This window comes from Phoenix dactylifera, chromosome 13 (genome assembly GCF_051530095.1).
Source record: "Phoenix dactylifera cultivar Ajwa chromosome 13, Ajwa_hap1_PhDact_Kaust_v1.1, whole genome shotgun sequence".
Taxonomy (NCBI): domain Eukaryota; kingdom Viridiplantae; phylum Streptophyta; class Magnoliopsida; order Arecales; family Arecaceae; genus Phoenix; species Phoenix dactylifera.
This window is the reverse complement of record NC_143202.1, coordinates 16,800,561-16,815,714: the sequence shown is the minus strand read 5'-3', so window position 1 is coordinate 16,815,714 and position 15,154 is coordinate 16,800,561. Positions and strand designations below refer to the sequence as shown.

The following is a 15,154-nucleotide window of genomic DNA, read 5'->3' as shown; positions in this document are numbered from 1 at the left end:
GATGTCCCATCAATAGTGCAGGTGCTTGTTAGAGAACAAGGGTACTGAGCGTGACCAAGACAAGAAGTCACTTGGATGTCTATCCACTCGTCAGTGACTTGCTTGATGTTGCAGTAGTATGACTGGTCCTTTGACCTGCAGTGCTTCGGCTACTCACAGTGAGGTTATTGTAGTTTGACTACACGTATACATGGTCTCTAGCCATATGGGTCCTTGTAGTGTAGATTGGCTGTAGTAAGTTCACTGTAGGAGTAGGGTATGCACTTACATGGAATCTATCGACCTTGATAGAAAAGGAGTGATCCTATGTGATTTGTTAGACTGAGTTCAAAGACCTTGGCCAGGGCAGAAATATAAAGTGGAGAAAGAGTTTTTCACTATCGAACTCAAGTCAAATAAATCTAGACATATGACAGACGACGGAATTTGACGAGTTTTCCATGACCTCCGATCTGTAGGGATCCACGATAGAAGGACTGTATCATACGATTGCTGCACCTAGAGGTTCATCATTCTATTCTGCTGGGTGGCCACTACATACTGCTAGGTGTCACTGATGGATAGTGAGACTCACAGGGATCATCTCGATGGTCGATAATCCCTGGTGAGTTGAGTTGGAATTGTTTCAACCCATTGAAAGGAGTTTTCAATGATATTGTGATAGAAATCATAATATATCTCACTACCAGTCAGAATGGAATCTATGGGGTCACACACATTAGAGGTATTGACCGATCCAATGGTTGAATGTGATTAGGAATCACAAATAATCAATTAGATTGATAAATGAAAACCCGCTAAGAGTTAGTGGCTAGAAGAAGGAATAATTGCAATCGGATTGTAATTTAATTTAATTAATTGGATTTAATTAATTGGACTTGATCATGAGTCCTACTTGGAGTGGAAATCATGGAGTCCTAATTGGATTAGGATTTCAAATTAAATTAGAGTCCTACTTGGAATAGGATTTCTAATGTCCTAATTGTCTTAGGGCTGAAATTTGAACAAGTCCTGACTAGATTAGGATTTTCTTAAGTCCTAATTAATTTTAAATTTAATCTAATTAATTTCATGACTCCTAATTGGATTAGGATTGAAGAGTTCAATAGAGTCATGGTTCAATTAAGTCCTAATTAGATTAGGATTGGGAGGAAATTGAAATAGGTCCATACAAGTCCTATTTTGACTAGGATTGGACTCATGCACTAGACCCAAATTAAATCGCCCATTAATTTGATTAAGTGGCAGATTTAAATGGATAAGAGGGAGGGGAATATGCCCCTCCCTTTGAGCCATGCGTGGGAGAAAAAGGAGGGGCGCATGCCCCTCCTAGGTGGCATGAAATAGAGATAAGGATGAGCTCCTAAAAAATAGGAGCTCATCTTTATCCCTTGCAATTAAAAAAGGGAGTATGGAATTTTGGCCAAAATGAATGTTTTTCTCCTCATTCCAGCCGTGAGCACCCTTCTCCATCTTCCTCCTTTGAGCCACAATCAAGAGAAGAAAAAGAAAAGCTTGGGACGCCCTCTTCCTTCTTCATCTTGGTTCCAAAAAGGAAGAAAAAGAGAAAGGCTGCGGGTCTTGTTTTCTTCTTCCTAAATCCATCCTTCTTCTTCTTCCTCTCAAGCCAATCAAAGGTTGATTCAAAGGAGAGGACTTCAGCCATCCATAGCCATCTCTGCAAGGGAGCTAGCACCCCGGTGAGATCCAAAGGCTTCGATCGAGTCAGTACTTCGTGTGGATACCTGTAGAGGCCGGACGCGTGTGCGGCTTCCACTGAGCCTTGATCAAATACCACGTAAATCAGATTTGCGGAGACCATCTACCCTCACAAGGTGAAGATCTGATCTTCTTAATGATTTTAAAATGGTTTAAAATAATTTAATTCTAATCTATCTACAAACGAAAGGTTTTAAAACACGTTCATGCGATGAACGGATCCCGTATATGTTTTTCCGCTGCAATCTGAAAATTATTTCGAAATTTTCATAGCATATGTGGGATGCTAACATCAAGGAGGGAGATGAGGACGGGTTGGGTCGCCTAGTCATTTGGCCTACATGGGTTAATTCAGGTCCATCTAATTGGGGCTTGCGTCGGGACCAGGCTCGAATCGGGATTTAAACAATTTTTTTAGGCCTTCGGCCGACCCAAAGCCCGAAGAAATTTTGGGTCGGGCTTGGGCAAAGGTGTGGCCTGACTCAGTCCAACTCGGTTCCAACCCTACAATTGCTATTAAGAGGACCAAAAAGGCAAATTATTAAATATGAGCATCGTTTAAAAACCAAGCGTCTCATGATTTCAAGCAGACACAAACGAATAATCTAAACATCAGCTCAGTGGTTACACCACCTTGCTTGGAAACAAGGGATCAGTGGTTTGAGTCTTGAATGAAATTCTCCTTCAAGAATTTTGACCTAGCCAATAATTTTTCTAGTAGAAATAAAAAAGAAAATAAGCCGACATAATTATCATTTTATTTAATATATACATAATAATAAATACATAAACATGCCCTCGGAAAGTTACTATTTCAATAAAGCAAGTGGCAAAGCTTCATGAAATTCTCCCTCTTAATAAATAGTCAAAAATGAGAAGTAATTTTCTGTTTTTTATCACAATATTGCACATGTTATTTTCAATAAAAAAAAGGAGGGATGATCAACCAATGCTATAATTATCTAGGCCAAAACATCTGGAGATGTACCATCCAGTACTAGAATCTAGAACCCCTAGATGAGACCTATTTCAAGCCATATTTCAAGACCTAGTTCACTAATGATGTTGTACATTGAATTGTAGCCTTAAAGGTTATCCCTTTATTTTTGAGCAAAACAGTGACAAGCCACACCACATTTTGTTTAATGAAACAAGAGAAAGCGAAGTACAAGAAAAGAATAAGAGCCTTGTAGGTTATGTTATCATTAGATTTATCTAGTGTTAAGATATAAGAAAAGGCAACCTTTTACTAGAAAATCATTAACTTCATTTCCATTTTCAAAATTTAAGAAAAAAGGGCTAGGTTATTATCAACTATTATTAGAAAGCAAGCATTTTTCACTTGTCTCAATTTGCCATTTAAGATTAACTACCAATTGGATGGCTAAGTTACAAGCTCATCCAATCCAAACTTCAAATTAAAATAAACACTTAAAGAATTTTCTTTTAAAAGAAATGGTAAGATTATTGGGATACTTAAATGCTGATGGTCACAATCAAACATTAGGATCATGTATCAAGATGCAAATCTTGACAACCCTACTCTATATCAAACTTGCGGCAGGTTAAGAACAAATATGAAATTGAGCATACTTTGTAAACCATGAAAGGGTGTATTGCACCCATGTACATTGCATTCTTTTTTTTTCCCTGCAGTTTGTTATTACAGTGATCAACCATAATCACTTTCAGTTTCACCCTAGAATGAGGAAAGCCCGACCATACAACAAAATAGTTAGAGAGAATTTCTGAACACACAGAATAATTTAGGGGATAGCAACAAAATGAATGTTAAGATCGACCCAAAAAACATTTTTATTGCATATTGTACTGGGTCCATGTCAGCATCTCTGCATGTATCCTTTTCACTTGACATAGCAGAAGCAGAAGGGAGAGCTTCTATAACCGCATCTGCCAGATCTGAGATGAAGGAAGAGGTGCAACCTAGAGCAGGTACCCTGCCCCAGTTCTTAATGCCTGACTGTAGAGCCAACTGCTTGTACTCCATGTCGATTTCTTCCAGAGTTTCAATATGCTCACTTACAAAACTGTTTTAGGATGGCAGCATGAGATATGATATTATCATCGAGACATGAAGACTAAGTACGATGATATGAAGACTAAGTATGTGCCTAGTGCAAAGAATATTGCTTTGTGTTCAGGTAACCTACACTATCAATTCCATGTTGGGTAGTGTAAAGCAGGTGGAAATGCATATTTCTGACTTCAAGCAACCAAAAAATGGATGGGAGCATCATATCCCCTCACTTATGTCAACCATTCAATTGCCGAAGCAAAGTGTCATGACAAGCAACAACAATCAATAGGATAATTTTGCTAAGTGATTATTTGCATGGATATATGGTGAGGATGCTCAGCCATGAGCACTACTCGACTAAAGAATTAGGTGTTCTCTGAGAAACCTAGAAAAATTTCGAGTTGAATATATGCCACATGATACGAAAGTCCAAGAAATTCGGAGGCTAAATATGGACGTAGCAGCCAGCAGAAACAGGTGTGGAGAATCATATGGGGCAGTACAGCAAAAAGGCACCTTAAAAAATATTACTTTTTGGATAATGGTACTAGGCGAATAAGACTTGAAAAAGAATTAGATGTCATTGATTGTGGGGATACCACCACCAAAATGAGCACTGTATTACATAAAAAATGGAACTAAACATTTAAAAGACAAATGGAAAAACAATTATGCAAAAGAAAGGGTTGATTTTGGAAGTTAAATCCAGCTGAAGAATATAACAGTTCAAAATGAGATTGTATTCACATAAAATACATACCTTATTGGAACAGCCAGAAGATTCTTTACACCTTTCTGACCAAGCTCAACTATAACTTCATCGGTATAAGGCTTCAACCATTGAACAGGCCCAACTCGGCTCTAATAAGAAGTTGAGAAAAATGTAAAGAGCTTCTAAAAAATCATTCACCTTAACATTTCAGAACAGTGCTTACTATCCAACTTAACTCTAAATGTCATTTTATCTTCTAGATGCTAAAGAATACAATTGCACAATAACTCAGACATGTAGACCTAAAAACTTTACCAAGTTTTGACCTCTGATTTCATGTACAATACCTGATAAGCAAGGGTGTGGTTGTTGGGAATTCCTCTAGATTCTAATTCGTCCATGATTAAAGCAATACATTCTTCCATTTGATCTCTATAAGGATCTCCTGCATCCTCCACATAGCTAAGTGGGACTCCATGAGCACTGAAGAATATCATGACCTACCATTTTACAAAAAAGATGAAACATCACAAATATTGAACAAACTATTATTGGTTTTCATTTAAGTATCCATAGTAGCAGGGTCCTAGACAAGTATGCCCAACATATAACTGAGTTATTAGACAAACAAGTCTAGATAGTCCAAGAGTGATCATACCCATGGAACTACACTGTCCAGAAAATGTACACATCCTGGTTAACCAATCACCACACACATATCAATGGGTCACTATTAGCATCACCATTACAAGTAAATATAAGAAGAATTACCTCTTCAGGCTCAGAGAAACTCAATAGCTCTTTCTCTATTAAGTCAGCCATCGATTTGATGTAACCTTCTCGTTGATACCATGATTCAATGATAGAAACCGGCAATCTTGCAAAGTAAGCATCTCCGCTGACATTAGACTTATACTTGGTGAATCTTCAAGGGAAAAGCTTGCTAGAAATTAAGTAGGAATTTGGAAAAGATGAATTCGAAAACTAGAAGTTGCTAGTCTACCTGAAGATATTCTGAAGAAGACGGATGCTTGATCCACTTGTAGATATGGAGAATTGAGGATAAAGTGGTAGAACGACAAGCTTTGTAATGTTATCCTTTTTAATCTGTAACCATGTGCATTAGTAAAAGAATAATGTAAATCAGGACACATGTTAATACTTGTTGAGATTTTATAAATATAATTTAAAGCAAGCAAGCACAGTTTAAGCAGTTTGATGTCCACATAGCATCCCATTTTACTTATAGAAACAAAAGGGGGATTGCCAATATCAACTTTGTTTCCACAAAGCAAGGTCAAATGCAACTAACAAACAACAATAATATACAACTCCAAATAGCTGTAAGACTGGATATTTTATTTGATACATTACAAAGCTCACATACTAAAATATGAAAATGAGGGATTTCAATTGATCTTTGCAGTTAAGTTTGCAGCCTAATTAAAACTTAATGTTTGAATCTAATTGCAAAATAAGCTTTTATCTGGAACAAACTAAAGATCCCAAAAAAGTTATCCAAAATGTTTGCAATTTCCATCACCAAATGGAGAGGTAGAAAAGCTTTTATTTTAGATATTATTTGTGTGTTAAACTAAAACCATACAACTCAAAAGTAATTGAAACAGACAGATGATAACCAATTGAGGAAAACAAAATCTGTAACTCAGAAACCATAATAAATATGTATCTTGCATATGAGCATTGACCAGATCATTGCCTACATGCTAAAAAAGCAAAATGACTAACCTGATGAATGGCTTCCTCAGTGAAGGGGTGCCAATATCGCATTCCAACATAAACATTTGCATGCAAGTTCTTCTCTTCCAGAGCTACTCTCAGCGCACGTGCCTAAGACAGGTCTCAATTCAAATCAACATCTTGCTCACATATATACTTAAATCACTGCTTGTATTCTTTTGGAAAAAACATTGACAACTTTGCAATTTCTGACTACAAGACCACAAAGCACCTAATTGTGAAGATAAAAGTTGGAAAACTACCCAAAGAAATAAAAATAACAAGGATGTTTTATTATGTTTTCTGTTATAATCTCAAGAAGTGTCTGGTCTAAAACTCAAGGACTACCACTTATATTTCATGAAAAGAAATGGGACAACAAGATTCATACCTGCTCATCTGTGATTCTTCGCAAAGGTGACCCACCACCGATAGCAGCATACCCCTCTTTACTCTTTGGAGCTCTCAGAACAGAAATTAGTTGGGCCAATGGTTGCTGAAGAAATCGAAATAACCTTGGCAACCGTATTATATCCTTTTATAAAAACAGAAAAAATATTACTCATGCAATACAGTTTGAACCTAAATGATAACTTTTCAAGATAACAATTTATGGGTCCATAAAATGAAACTGAATATTCTTGACAAAAAAAAAAATCATCTTATACATGTAAAAAGAAAAGGATTGTACACAGCATTTGACAGCATTGGAGATATTATGGTTTTGGGACATGCATGTTTACCTTTAAATCTTGCAATTACCCTTTGTCTAAATTTACAGAAAAAGTACTCCCAAAGATGCCAGTTAGATCCAACATAGTTCATGTTTGATGAACTACACTAAATGTGTAAGTTATTTGCTATTATTTCACTTTAGAATGCATTTTTGAAATTAAATCTTGTTGTTGCGCACAAATATTTCAGCCACCTACAGTATAATAAGTATTTAATTATTTCTCGACCAAGGTTTGCCGTCTCGGTACCGGACTCCATCCCGGTGCCACACTAGCACTGTGTCATTACGGTATGATACGATATCTTTTCGGCAAACTGAGTATCCGTACGCCATCTGTACCAAATACCAATACTGAACCGGTACGGTATGGTGCGTCCTATACTGTCCAATTAAATTGGTGTCATAACCCAATTAAAAAATAAAAAGCACCCTCATCTCATCTCTCTCTTCACCCACCTCTCTTCTTCCAACATTCTCTCTATCACCTTTCTATTTTCAAGTTTTAAAACCTTTTTCCTTGGTTCCGGTTTCAATCTTTCAACACGAATTTCAGATTTGATAGGTGTGATACCTAGCCCAGCCGGCTGTGTCCCAGCAAGCCCAACCGAACCCGGCCCACCTGTTAAGGCGATGCCCTTAGGCAGTGGTCGTCCTTATCTGAAGCATAAAAATAGGGGACGGATCCACTGTTCAATCGGAACTGCAGCGCCCCTTACACGACGGCCTCTCACACCCTTTTTCTCCCACTGCGCCCGCACCCCCCCCCCCCCCCCCGCTCTCATTCTTCCATGCTCTTTCTCTCTCCCACGATTCTTCTTCTTCTTTTCTCTCTCTCTTTCTCCCTTTCTCTCGATCGCTATCTCTCTTGTGGAACTAAAAAGAAAGGAAGAGGAAGGGAAGGGCCTTTCCCACCCTCTCTTCCTCCTCTTCGTCTCCCTCTCTTTCTTTCTATCTCTCCCTTGTCCCTTTGTGTGTTTTGGTAGATGAGGGCAGCTGTGCCCTCTTTACCACAACCTGCTCACTCTTTCTCTTCCTTTTTTCATTCTCTCCCAGTTTTCCCCTTTTTGTGGGTGTGCGTGTGTTAGGTTGCAGGTAAGGGCTTGCACGGTGCCGCCTCTTGTTCCACTATAGAGGACAACAAGGCAAGGTTTGTAGCTTAGATATTAGAATAATAGCCATTCCCCTGTTATAGCGGTCATTAGTTTAGAAATTGAAATTATCAGAATTTTAGAGTATTTTAGAAATTATATTAAAATATTAGCCTGGCATTACCCTGTAAAGTGATCTAGTTACCTAGTGGTTGGCATTTTTCACACTTTGTAGTGTTTTTTATGATCAAGTGTGCAAATTGATATTATATTTCCAGAATAAAGTACATATAAAATTTAGTTATTATATGAAATCTGATTTACCATTGTAATTCTGCTAATCAAAGGTATGATTGAATAATCATTATGGGATCAAGCATATAAAATTATAATTATTGCATGTTTAATTGCAAAACTCAAAAATGGTGTTGAAAAATGAAAGAAGATTTACATATTTATATATATATGTGTATCACTTGATTCTCAGCATGACTATGTATGGATCTAGAATGTAATTATGTGACCTATGCCATAGGGGTTAAATGTGACTATGTGACCCAGACCACAAGGATAAAATATGGAGTGACCTAAGTCGCAGGGGTTAAGTGTGGCCACACATGATCATTGTCTCCTGTATTTGATTACTATTGATTCAGACCACAGGAGTTAAATATGGAGTGACCTACGCCACAGGGGTCAAGTGCGGCCGTAGTCATAGGCTATAGAGCAAAAATTGGAAACAGGATATGCATATAAGCATATAAGTGTAAGCATAGTATGATCATGGCAATTCGATACTCTATTTTATTCTGATTTCAAGTATCGATTCATTTTGTGTACATTATTGAAAATATAAAATGTATCACTTTAGTATGTGAATATTATCGAAACTAAATGTTATGAAGTTTACATGTACAAATGTACTATGATTTATATATTTTAATTGAACCGAATCATGTAATTTTATTTGATCCAATTCTATAAAATGGATTTATTACTTTCTGAGTTGTGAAGCTCATAAACTTCACCTAAATTTTTCGATCGAGGGACCAAGGACTAGGCCAGTACCGACTTTTTGGGGAAAGTAAATAAAGGCAAGGCAATTTTCCTAGTTAGTATACTTGGTTTTGATTAGTGGTGTATATTAAAGTGTGGCTAGGAGTAATGTATAAATACTTAAATACAAAAAGTTGATACAATTGTAAATTTTGGAAAAACTATTTAATGACTTGTGGCGGTGTGTATAATTTATTGTGATATTTCAGTTTAATAGTTTTGATGTTCTGATAATCATTTCTGCCTGTGGTTGAAATATATAATTCCAAGTTATATTGATTCATTGACAGGTGAAATGTGTTGCATGCTTATGGGGCCAAACCTTGTGAATATGCAGCAGTTGTCATGCCCTCAGATTGCAAATCTGGGGTTGAGGGAATGACAATAGGTTTAATGCTTCCAGCATTTTATCAACTAATGCCAAGAACTAGACAAATAAGAACAACTTAAAAAGTCCTAAGAAGAAATGAGACATCAATTTTGGTAGCTACAAGGGTTTCAAACTTTGTGAGCAAAATTTACTCAAAAATAAAAAAAAAAAGTAATAAAATTATGTTTCCCATCTGTTATGTGTAATAGTTTAATCCTTAATGATAATCTAACAAGTGCTAATGTGTGCATCTTTAAAATTTGAGCTCTTGGTAGCTAAGAATAAGTGAAAGTTTTACTTTTCTCTATTTCCCAATGGGCCACAACATTGAATATTCTACGTTATCTCACAAACAAAAATCTAATTTTCCTCTATTTCTCAGTAAGCTACAGCATTGACTATTCTAAGTTATCTCACAGACAAAATCCAAGTTTAAAATTAACAATATGCATCCTAGAATGTATAGAAATGAAGACAAGAAAAATATTAATACAAATTGCAAGAAAAAATGACCCCCTAAATCCATTTCAGCCAACATTTCAAGATGGAAAAATTTTTACAACCAAAAATGTGAAGGCAAACAAAACAATATCTGAGATAAATCCTTAAGTTCATAGCATATCAGTTAAACCTCAAAGCAATGTTAAGTTATCACGTACTGGATCGGCAAATAAATTGAATAGAAATGGCTGAACATCATGAAGGGTCTCTGGACCACCAAGGTTCAATAACAGCACCCCAACCCTTCCCTGTGCAATATCTGAAGAAACTCCCAAAACTTCTCCATCAAGAACATATGCTTCAGTTGAAAAAAATGTTTTCCCATTTAGATGTCGCTTCGTAACTGGTTTATGCAAAGATGTTTTGGTAAAATTGTCACTGCTACCAGCTGAGGCAAGATGTGAGATTGCAACTATCTCTAATGGTTTTTTGCTTCTTTGTGAGTCTTCCCGTAAACAATGGAAGATAGATGTGGCATTGAATGTAAAAGCCCTTAAACTGTGGCATGACCTGAAGATAAATAGCCATCAAAATATAATCTATGAAACAAAGACAGTAAGAAGATCGGCATTTTTTACAAGAAAAACTTCTCTTTGTTTTGAAAATAAAACAGGAATCAGCTTATTTTTTGAAAATCAGGTGTATCAAGGAAAAATAAGATCAGTTCAAGGTAAGTTTATAACTGGTCGCAGACGCATGATTTACTAGAAGTATTTTCTTCCTGTAAACTTCACCTTCACCCCACAAAGAAAGGGAAATATAAATAGTTAAACAAGAATTATCACCAAGCATGGATAACCTGCAACACAAGACTTACAATTCTGGGGAATTGTTAGTTCTTCGATGACAAAAACCAGAAAGTTTGAGGTGAACTCCAGATCCCATGGCTTTCATGCTTTCAAGCTAGAGTTAACAGTAATTTCACCTGAAAGGGCAAATATGACAATATAGTTCAATCATGATTGAACAAACTGACTTGTAGGATTAACTCAAAAATTGGTGTTAGATAGTTGCCACTGTGTGAATAGTATATCACAGACAGCACACAAGTATAATATTCAGTCAAATATATATTTACAATTACCGAAACTAAAATCCATTTAATGTCTCTCCTATAAGTGTGACCCACATCTTTCACAGGACAATTGTGTTAAACAAAAGGGCAAATTCAAGGGACCATGGTAATTGAACCACAATAAAGAACATGATAGACAAGCTACAATAAGGCTTACAATGTTCATGTAACTAGATTGCCAAAATTATTTTCGTGTTAACATAAGTAAAACCAAGGTTCGCCAAACCAGAGCGAACCACCCCATACTAATATTGTACCATATTGGTACCGAACTGAGACTAGGTATAGGTGGTGTACCGAGTCTCGGTATGTTGAACCGACTCCCACACCAAACGTACCAATATTGTACAAGTATGATATCAATATGGGGTCCAGTACCAAGATGGTAAACCTTACTACAACCAATATTTAGCAATGCTCTCCAGAACACCTCCCTTGAAAACCAGAGGTAATAGTCGATCCACATGACAAAATGCTCACTGAAATTTAAGACCTTAAATGAAAATTGGTCCAATTAAACTAAGAATCTCATAATACAACAATAGCTTATAATATCACTTTGTAAAACATTTCCTTTACCAAATTTATTTTCAAAGTTCAAATTAAATTTTTCCAAATATCATAACATGATGTAAATGCAGCATTTCAGACATGAATCTAATTATTAAGTTTTTGCAGTTACACTTATTAAACACGCAATGGAACATCAATCCCTTATGATCACAATTATTTTGCTGCTCTCTGAATATATATTACATCAATCATTTTGGCTTTTGTAATGGTTTTCTTGACCTCCATATTAAGTTTTGCAGCTGTCTTGAGCAATCTGTTGCCCATGCCTTGTTTCATAATTTACTAGGTGAGGAGAGAAGATTAGTGAAAGGATGAAAGTGCCAGGTTGTAATAAGGTAAAACTATGTGATGATTAGGAACTTCAATTGCCCATAAGCCATTAGGGATTGTCACTTGCTGATGAGTATAGTCTATGCTCGAACATTTTGAAAATTGTAGGAAACTAGCAAAGCAGAGATGCTTGATGAGATTATAAATGATGTGCAGTCATTGCAGCACCAAGTTGAGGTATGCATGTAAAATGATCAATATTCTGCATGATAATTCACTGAGAAGACTGGAATTTCATTTGAACCAAAATTATTGGTTTCTGATCCTTTTAGTAAAGCTGGTAACCAAGAATTCCCCACTAGATTTTGATATGAACAATCACCTCCCAAAAGACGTAAGTTTTTATGATATTCTCAGCTCTCATTCCAAACACACCCATCCATTTAAGTTCAATATGCCTTAAATCGGATTCCCTCAGTGAATTTAGATGCATCAATCATGTGGACCTATGCTACCACCAGTTTATTCATGAGAGGCCAAGAGCAAAGCATTCTCATAACCTCACCAACCTCAGGGGATCCCTCTAAAGAGTGTTGTGACCAATGGCCTGGCAAACTAGTGCTCCTTAAACCATTGGACTCTTCTCTATGCTGAAGTCTAAGCATGCAACTACCTCCCTTTGATGGCTTCGAGGAAGGCACCTCTCCAGTAACTTTATCTTTTGCTAATCAAGAATGACCATTACATTATCCACAGCCTAATATGACCTCTAGAGTGTTGTTCAGAAGGTATTTAGCAAAAGCCAAGAGAATTCACTTTCCTCTCAGAGCTTCCATGGTAAATTAATTGAAGGATCACTGTGCATCAAGTGGTTATTCCATAATTCAGAAGGTTTTAAGAAAAAACGATAATTCGGGTATGTAATGCAGATCCAAGGCCCAAAAATGACATGAAGACTGAACTCTGATTGTTTTCAATTCTGAGTAACCAAGGCTTCTGTATATTTAGAGATGTTGGTTCAAGACGGCATGGGAAGCTTTGAACTAACAACCATTAGGTCCGAGTGCAAAATCTGTGCACAGATTTCTTCAGCACCACATGTGAGAATGAAACCAGTGAGGGCGAGGGCAAGAGGGAATTCATAATCATGATATTGTTTTGTATTATCATGAGCATACTATTAATTGTTAATTCATTCTATTTTCTGTTCATTGCAGTTTTCACGTATGCATTGTGTGATTACTCAGATGAAGTTGGAGAAATGTTGAAAGTTCCATCACCTTAAGGATATTGTTACTGCCTATGCTTGTTCATAACCAGCTGTTGAAAGGACCCAACTCGTCTCCTTCAAGCCTTTGGAGATGAATTGCAACATCTTGCATCTTCTGTATGGTCAACATAACTAGTTGAGCAGGAATCACCTGTAATTTTGCAGAATCTAAACCCTCTTTTCTTCACTGTATAATTTACATTCCCTATCTAACACTGGAAATATACCTCCCAGCGACCCTGTTCTTTATTCCCCTAGCACCAATACAAGCTGTCCTCCAGTGCTGGCAAGGTGGACAGCATAATTCTCAAACAGCCTAGGCAACGCCAGGTGATGACCCTTCTATAGCCTAGTAGATCAGGCGACTGTCCAGGTGACAGACTTTGAACAAAATTCAGAAAATAATATATAACTTTCCCATATTTCAATTATTAACCAAGATTTGCATTCCCTTCAATCAATTATCCATCTCAGATGACTCTAATATACATCCCTAACAACCAACACGTAAGTTCCATTTAATAAGCTTTCTAGTTTATCATAGTGTTATTATTTGAAGAAGAACCTAGTGGAATCCAACATATTTTTGTCTTAGCTCAGATTGTATTGCATGCATTATTTACTGGACGTGAATATGGATTCAAATCCCATAGAAAACACTCCGAAATGACAATTGATCAATTTAAACCAAGTATACATATGACTAATTTGAACAATTACTATCGAGGAAGTACTAAAACCAGAGCAAATTTCAGATCATAAAAACAGAAAGACAAACAACGACAAATCACCCAAATCCGGTAGCGAAATAAACAAAGAAACGAACAAAAGAGGAAATAAGACAGCGAAGGCCTCCAAATCCATCAATTCTTCCAAGAAGGCCTCTGTAACAGAGGATGTGTTTTGTTTAGAGCATTCCACACGAGAGAGGTATATTTGAAAAAAAAAAACGCGAGGAAGCAAGAGGGAGTGAGGGACTTACCTTGATGCCTCTTGGATCTTCGCCGGTGGCCTACGATCGCCGTCCAGCGCCGCTGCTAGCCGTTCGGACACCCAAGATGGAGAGCGGAGGAATGCCCTAGGGCTAGGGTTGGCGAGGCTATGGAATAACTGGACAAGAAGCTTCGAATACCCCCATTTTCTCTCCCTTTAGTGATCTTGGGCTCCCTGGGAACGGATCTTAGTCTCCGATGGGCTGAGGTGGGCTGGGCTGCACTTGGGCATATGGCCCTATGGACCTGGCGGGCCAGTCAGTAAGGCCTTGCCTGGGCGAGCTGGGCATGGTAGCATCCCAATGACCTAACATGAATACTCTTTTAAAAATTGTATACCCTCACAAATTTTCTATTTTCATATATATATTTATAATATATTTTTTTATATGTATATCATTATAAATATTTAAAATTGCATGCCTATCCTTACAAATTTGCTATTTATAAACATATGCTTATTATTTCTTTTTGCTTATATACTCTCACAAATTAGTATTTGTATTTATATCCTTATAATTCATTTCTTTTTACACGTCCTCATTATTGAGTTAAGGGCATACATGCAAAAAGAAGTAATTTATAAGGGTGAATATGCAAAAATAAATAATATATAAAGGTATAGATTCAAGTAGTAAATTTATGATGGTATACATGTAATTTTAGATATTTGTAAGGATATCCATGCGTTAGTGAAGTAAGCCGATCTAAATTGACAGCAACTCTTGCAACATAACCTAAAAGAAAAATTCAACAAGCGGAACTCCAAAACTTAACGGCCTCTGAAGGCCAGACTAGGGGGCAAAGGTCTAACCTCATGTGCAGATAGCTTTTTGGAGCCCGCCTCAAAAGAGGTTGTGACCTCTACGAGCTAACCTCAAGCAATAACAACTTGCTGAAAGCCGACCTTCAAGCTTAAAGCCTCCAAAGCTTAGACAGGGGGTAAAGTTCGAAGAGCTGACCTCGACGGCTCTCAAGTCAAAGAGTGGACCTCGACGGCTCTCAGGTCAAAGA

At 37.0% G+C, this 15,154-nt stretch overlaps 1 protein-coding gene across 2 annotated transcripts; it reads right to left on the bottom strand.

Moving 5' to 3' along the window:
- Positions 1–3,312: 3,312 nt before the first annotated feature.
- LOC103697320 (ferrochelatase-1, chloroplastic-like) lies at positions 3,313–14,302 on the bottom strand. 2 transcript variants are annotated; one of them, XM_008779158.6, is made up of 10 exons: positions 14,131–14,302; positions 10,778–10,885; positions 10,119–10,470; positions 6,601–6,744; positions 6,219–6,320; positions 5,473–5,576; positions 5,241–5,367; positions 4,817–4,969; positions 4,518–4,618; positions 3,313–3,767 (listed from the first exon to the last, which is right to left on the bottom strand). In XM_008779158.6, exons 2-10 carry the CDS (start codon positions 10,852–10,854, stop codon positions 3,455–3,457), a joined length of 1,473 nt encoding a protein of 490 aa, XP_008777380.3. In that variant the 5' UTR covers positions 10,855–10,885; positions 14,131–14,302; the 3' UTR covers positions 3,313–3,454. The 2 variants fall into 2 exon arrangements, with proteins under 2 accessions (XP_008777380.3, XP_008777382.3); XM_008779160.6 differs by having other exon boundaries at positions 5,241–5,346; positions 14,131–14,272.
- Positions 14,303–15,154: the final 852 nt, after the last annotated feature.

Coding starts and splice junctions, on each gene's coding strand:
- LOC103697320 (XM_008779158.6), bottom strand. CDS start 10,854: ATGAAAGCCATGGGATCTGGAGTTCACCTCAAACTTTCTGGTTTTTGT. Junction 10,471..10,777: donor ACTAACAATTCCCCAGAATT/GTAAGTCTTGTG, acceptor ATTTATCTTCAG/GTCATGCCACAGTTTAAGGG. Junction 6,745..10,118: donor TCAATTTATTTGCCGATCCA/GTACGTGATAAC, acceptor TTTTTATAAAAG/GATATAATACGGTTGCCAAG.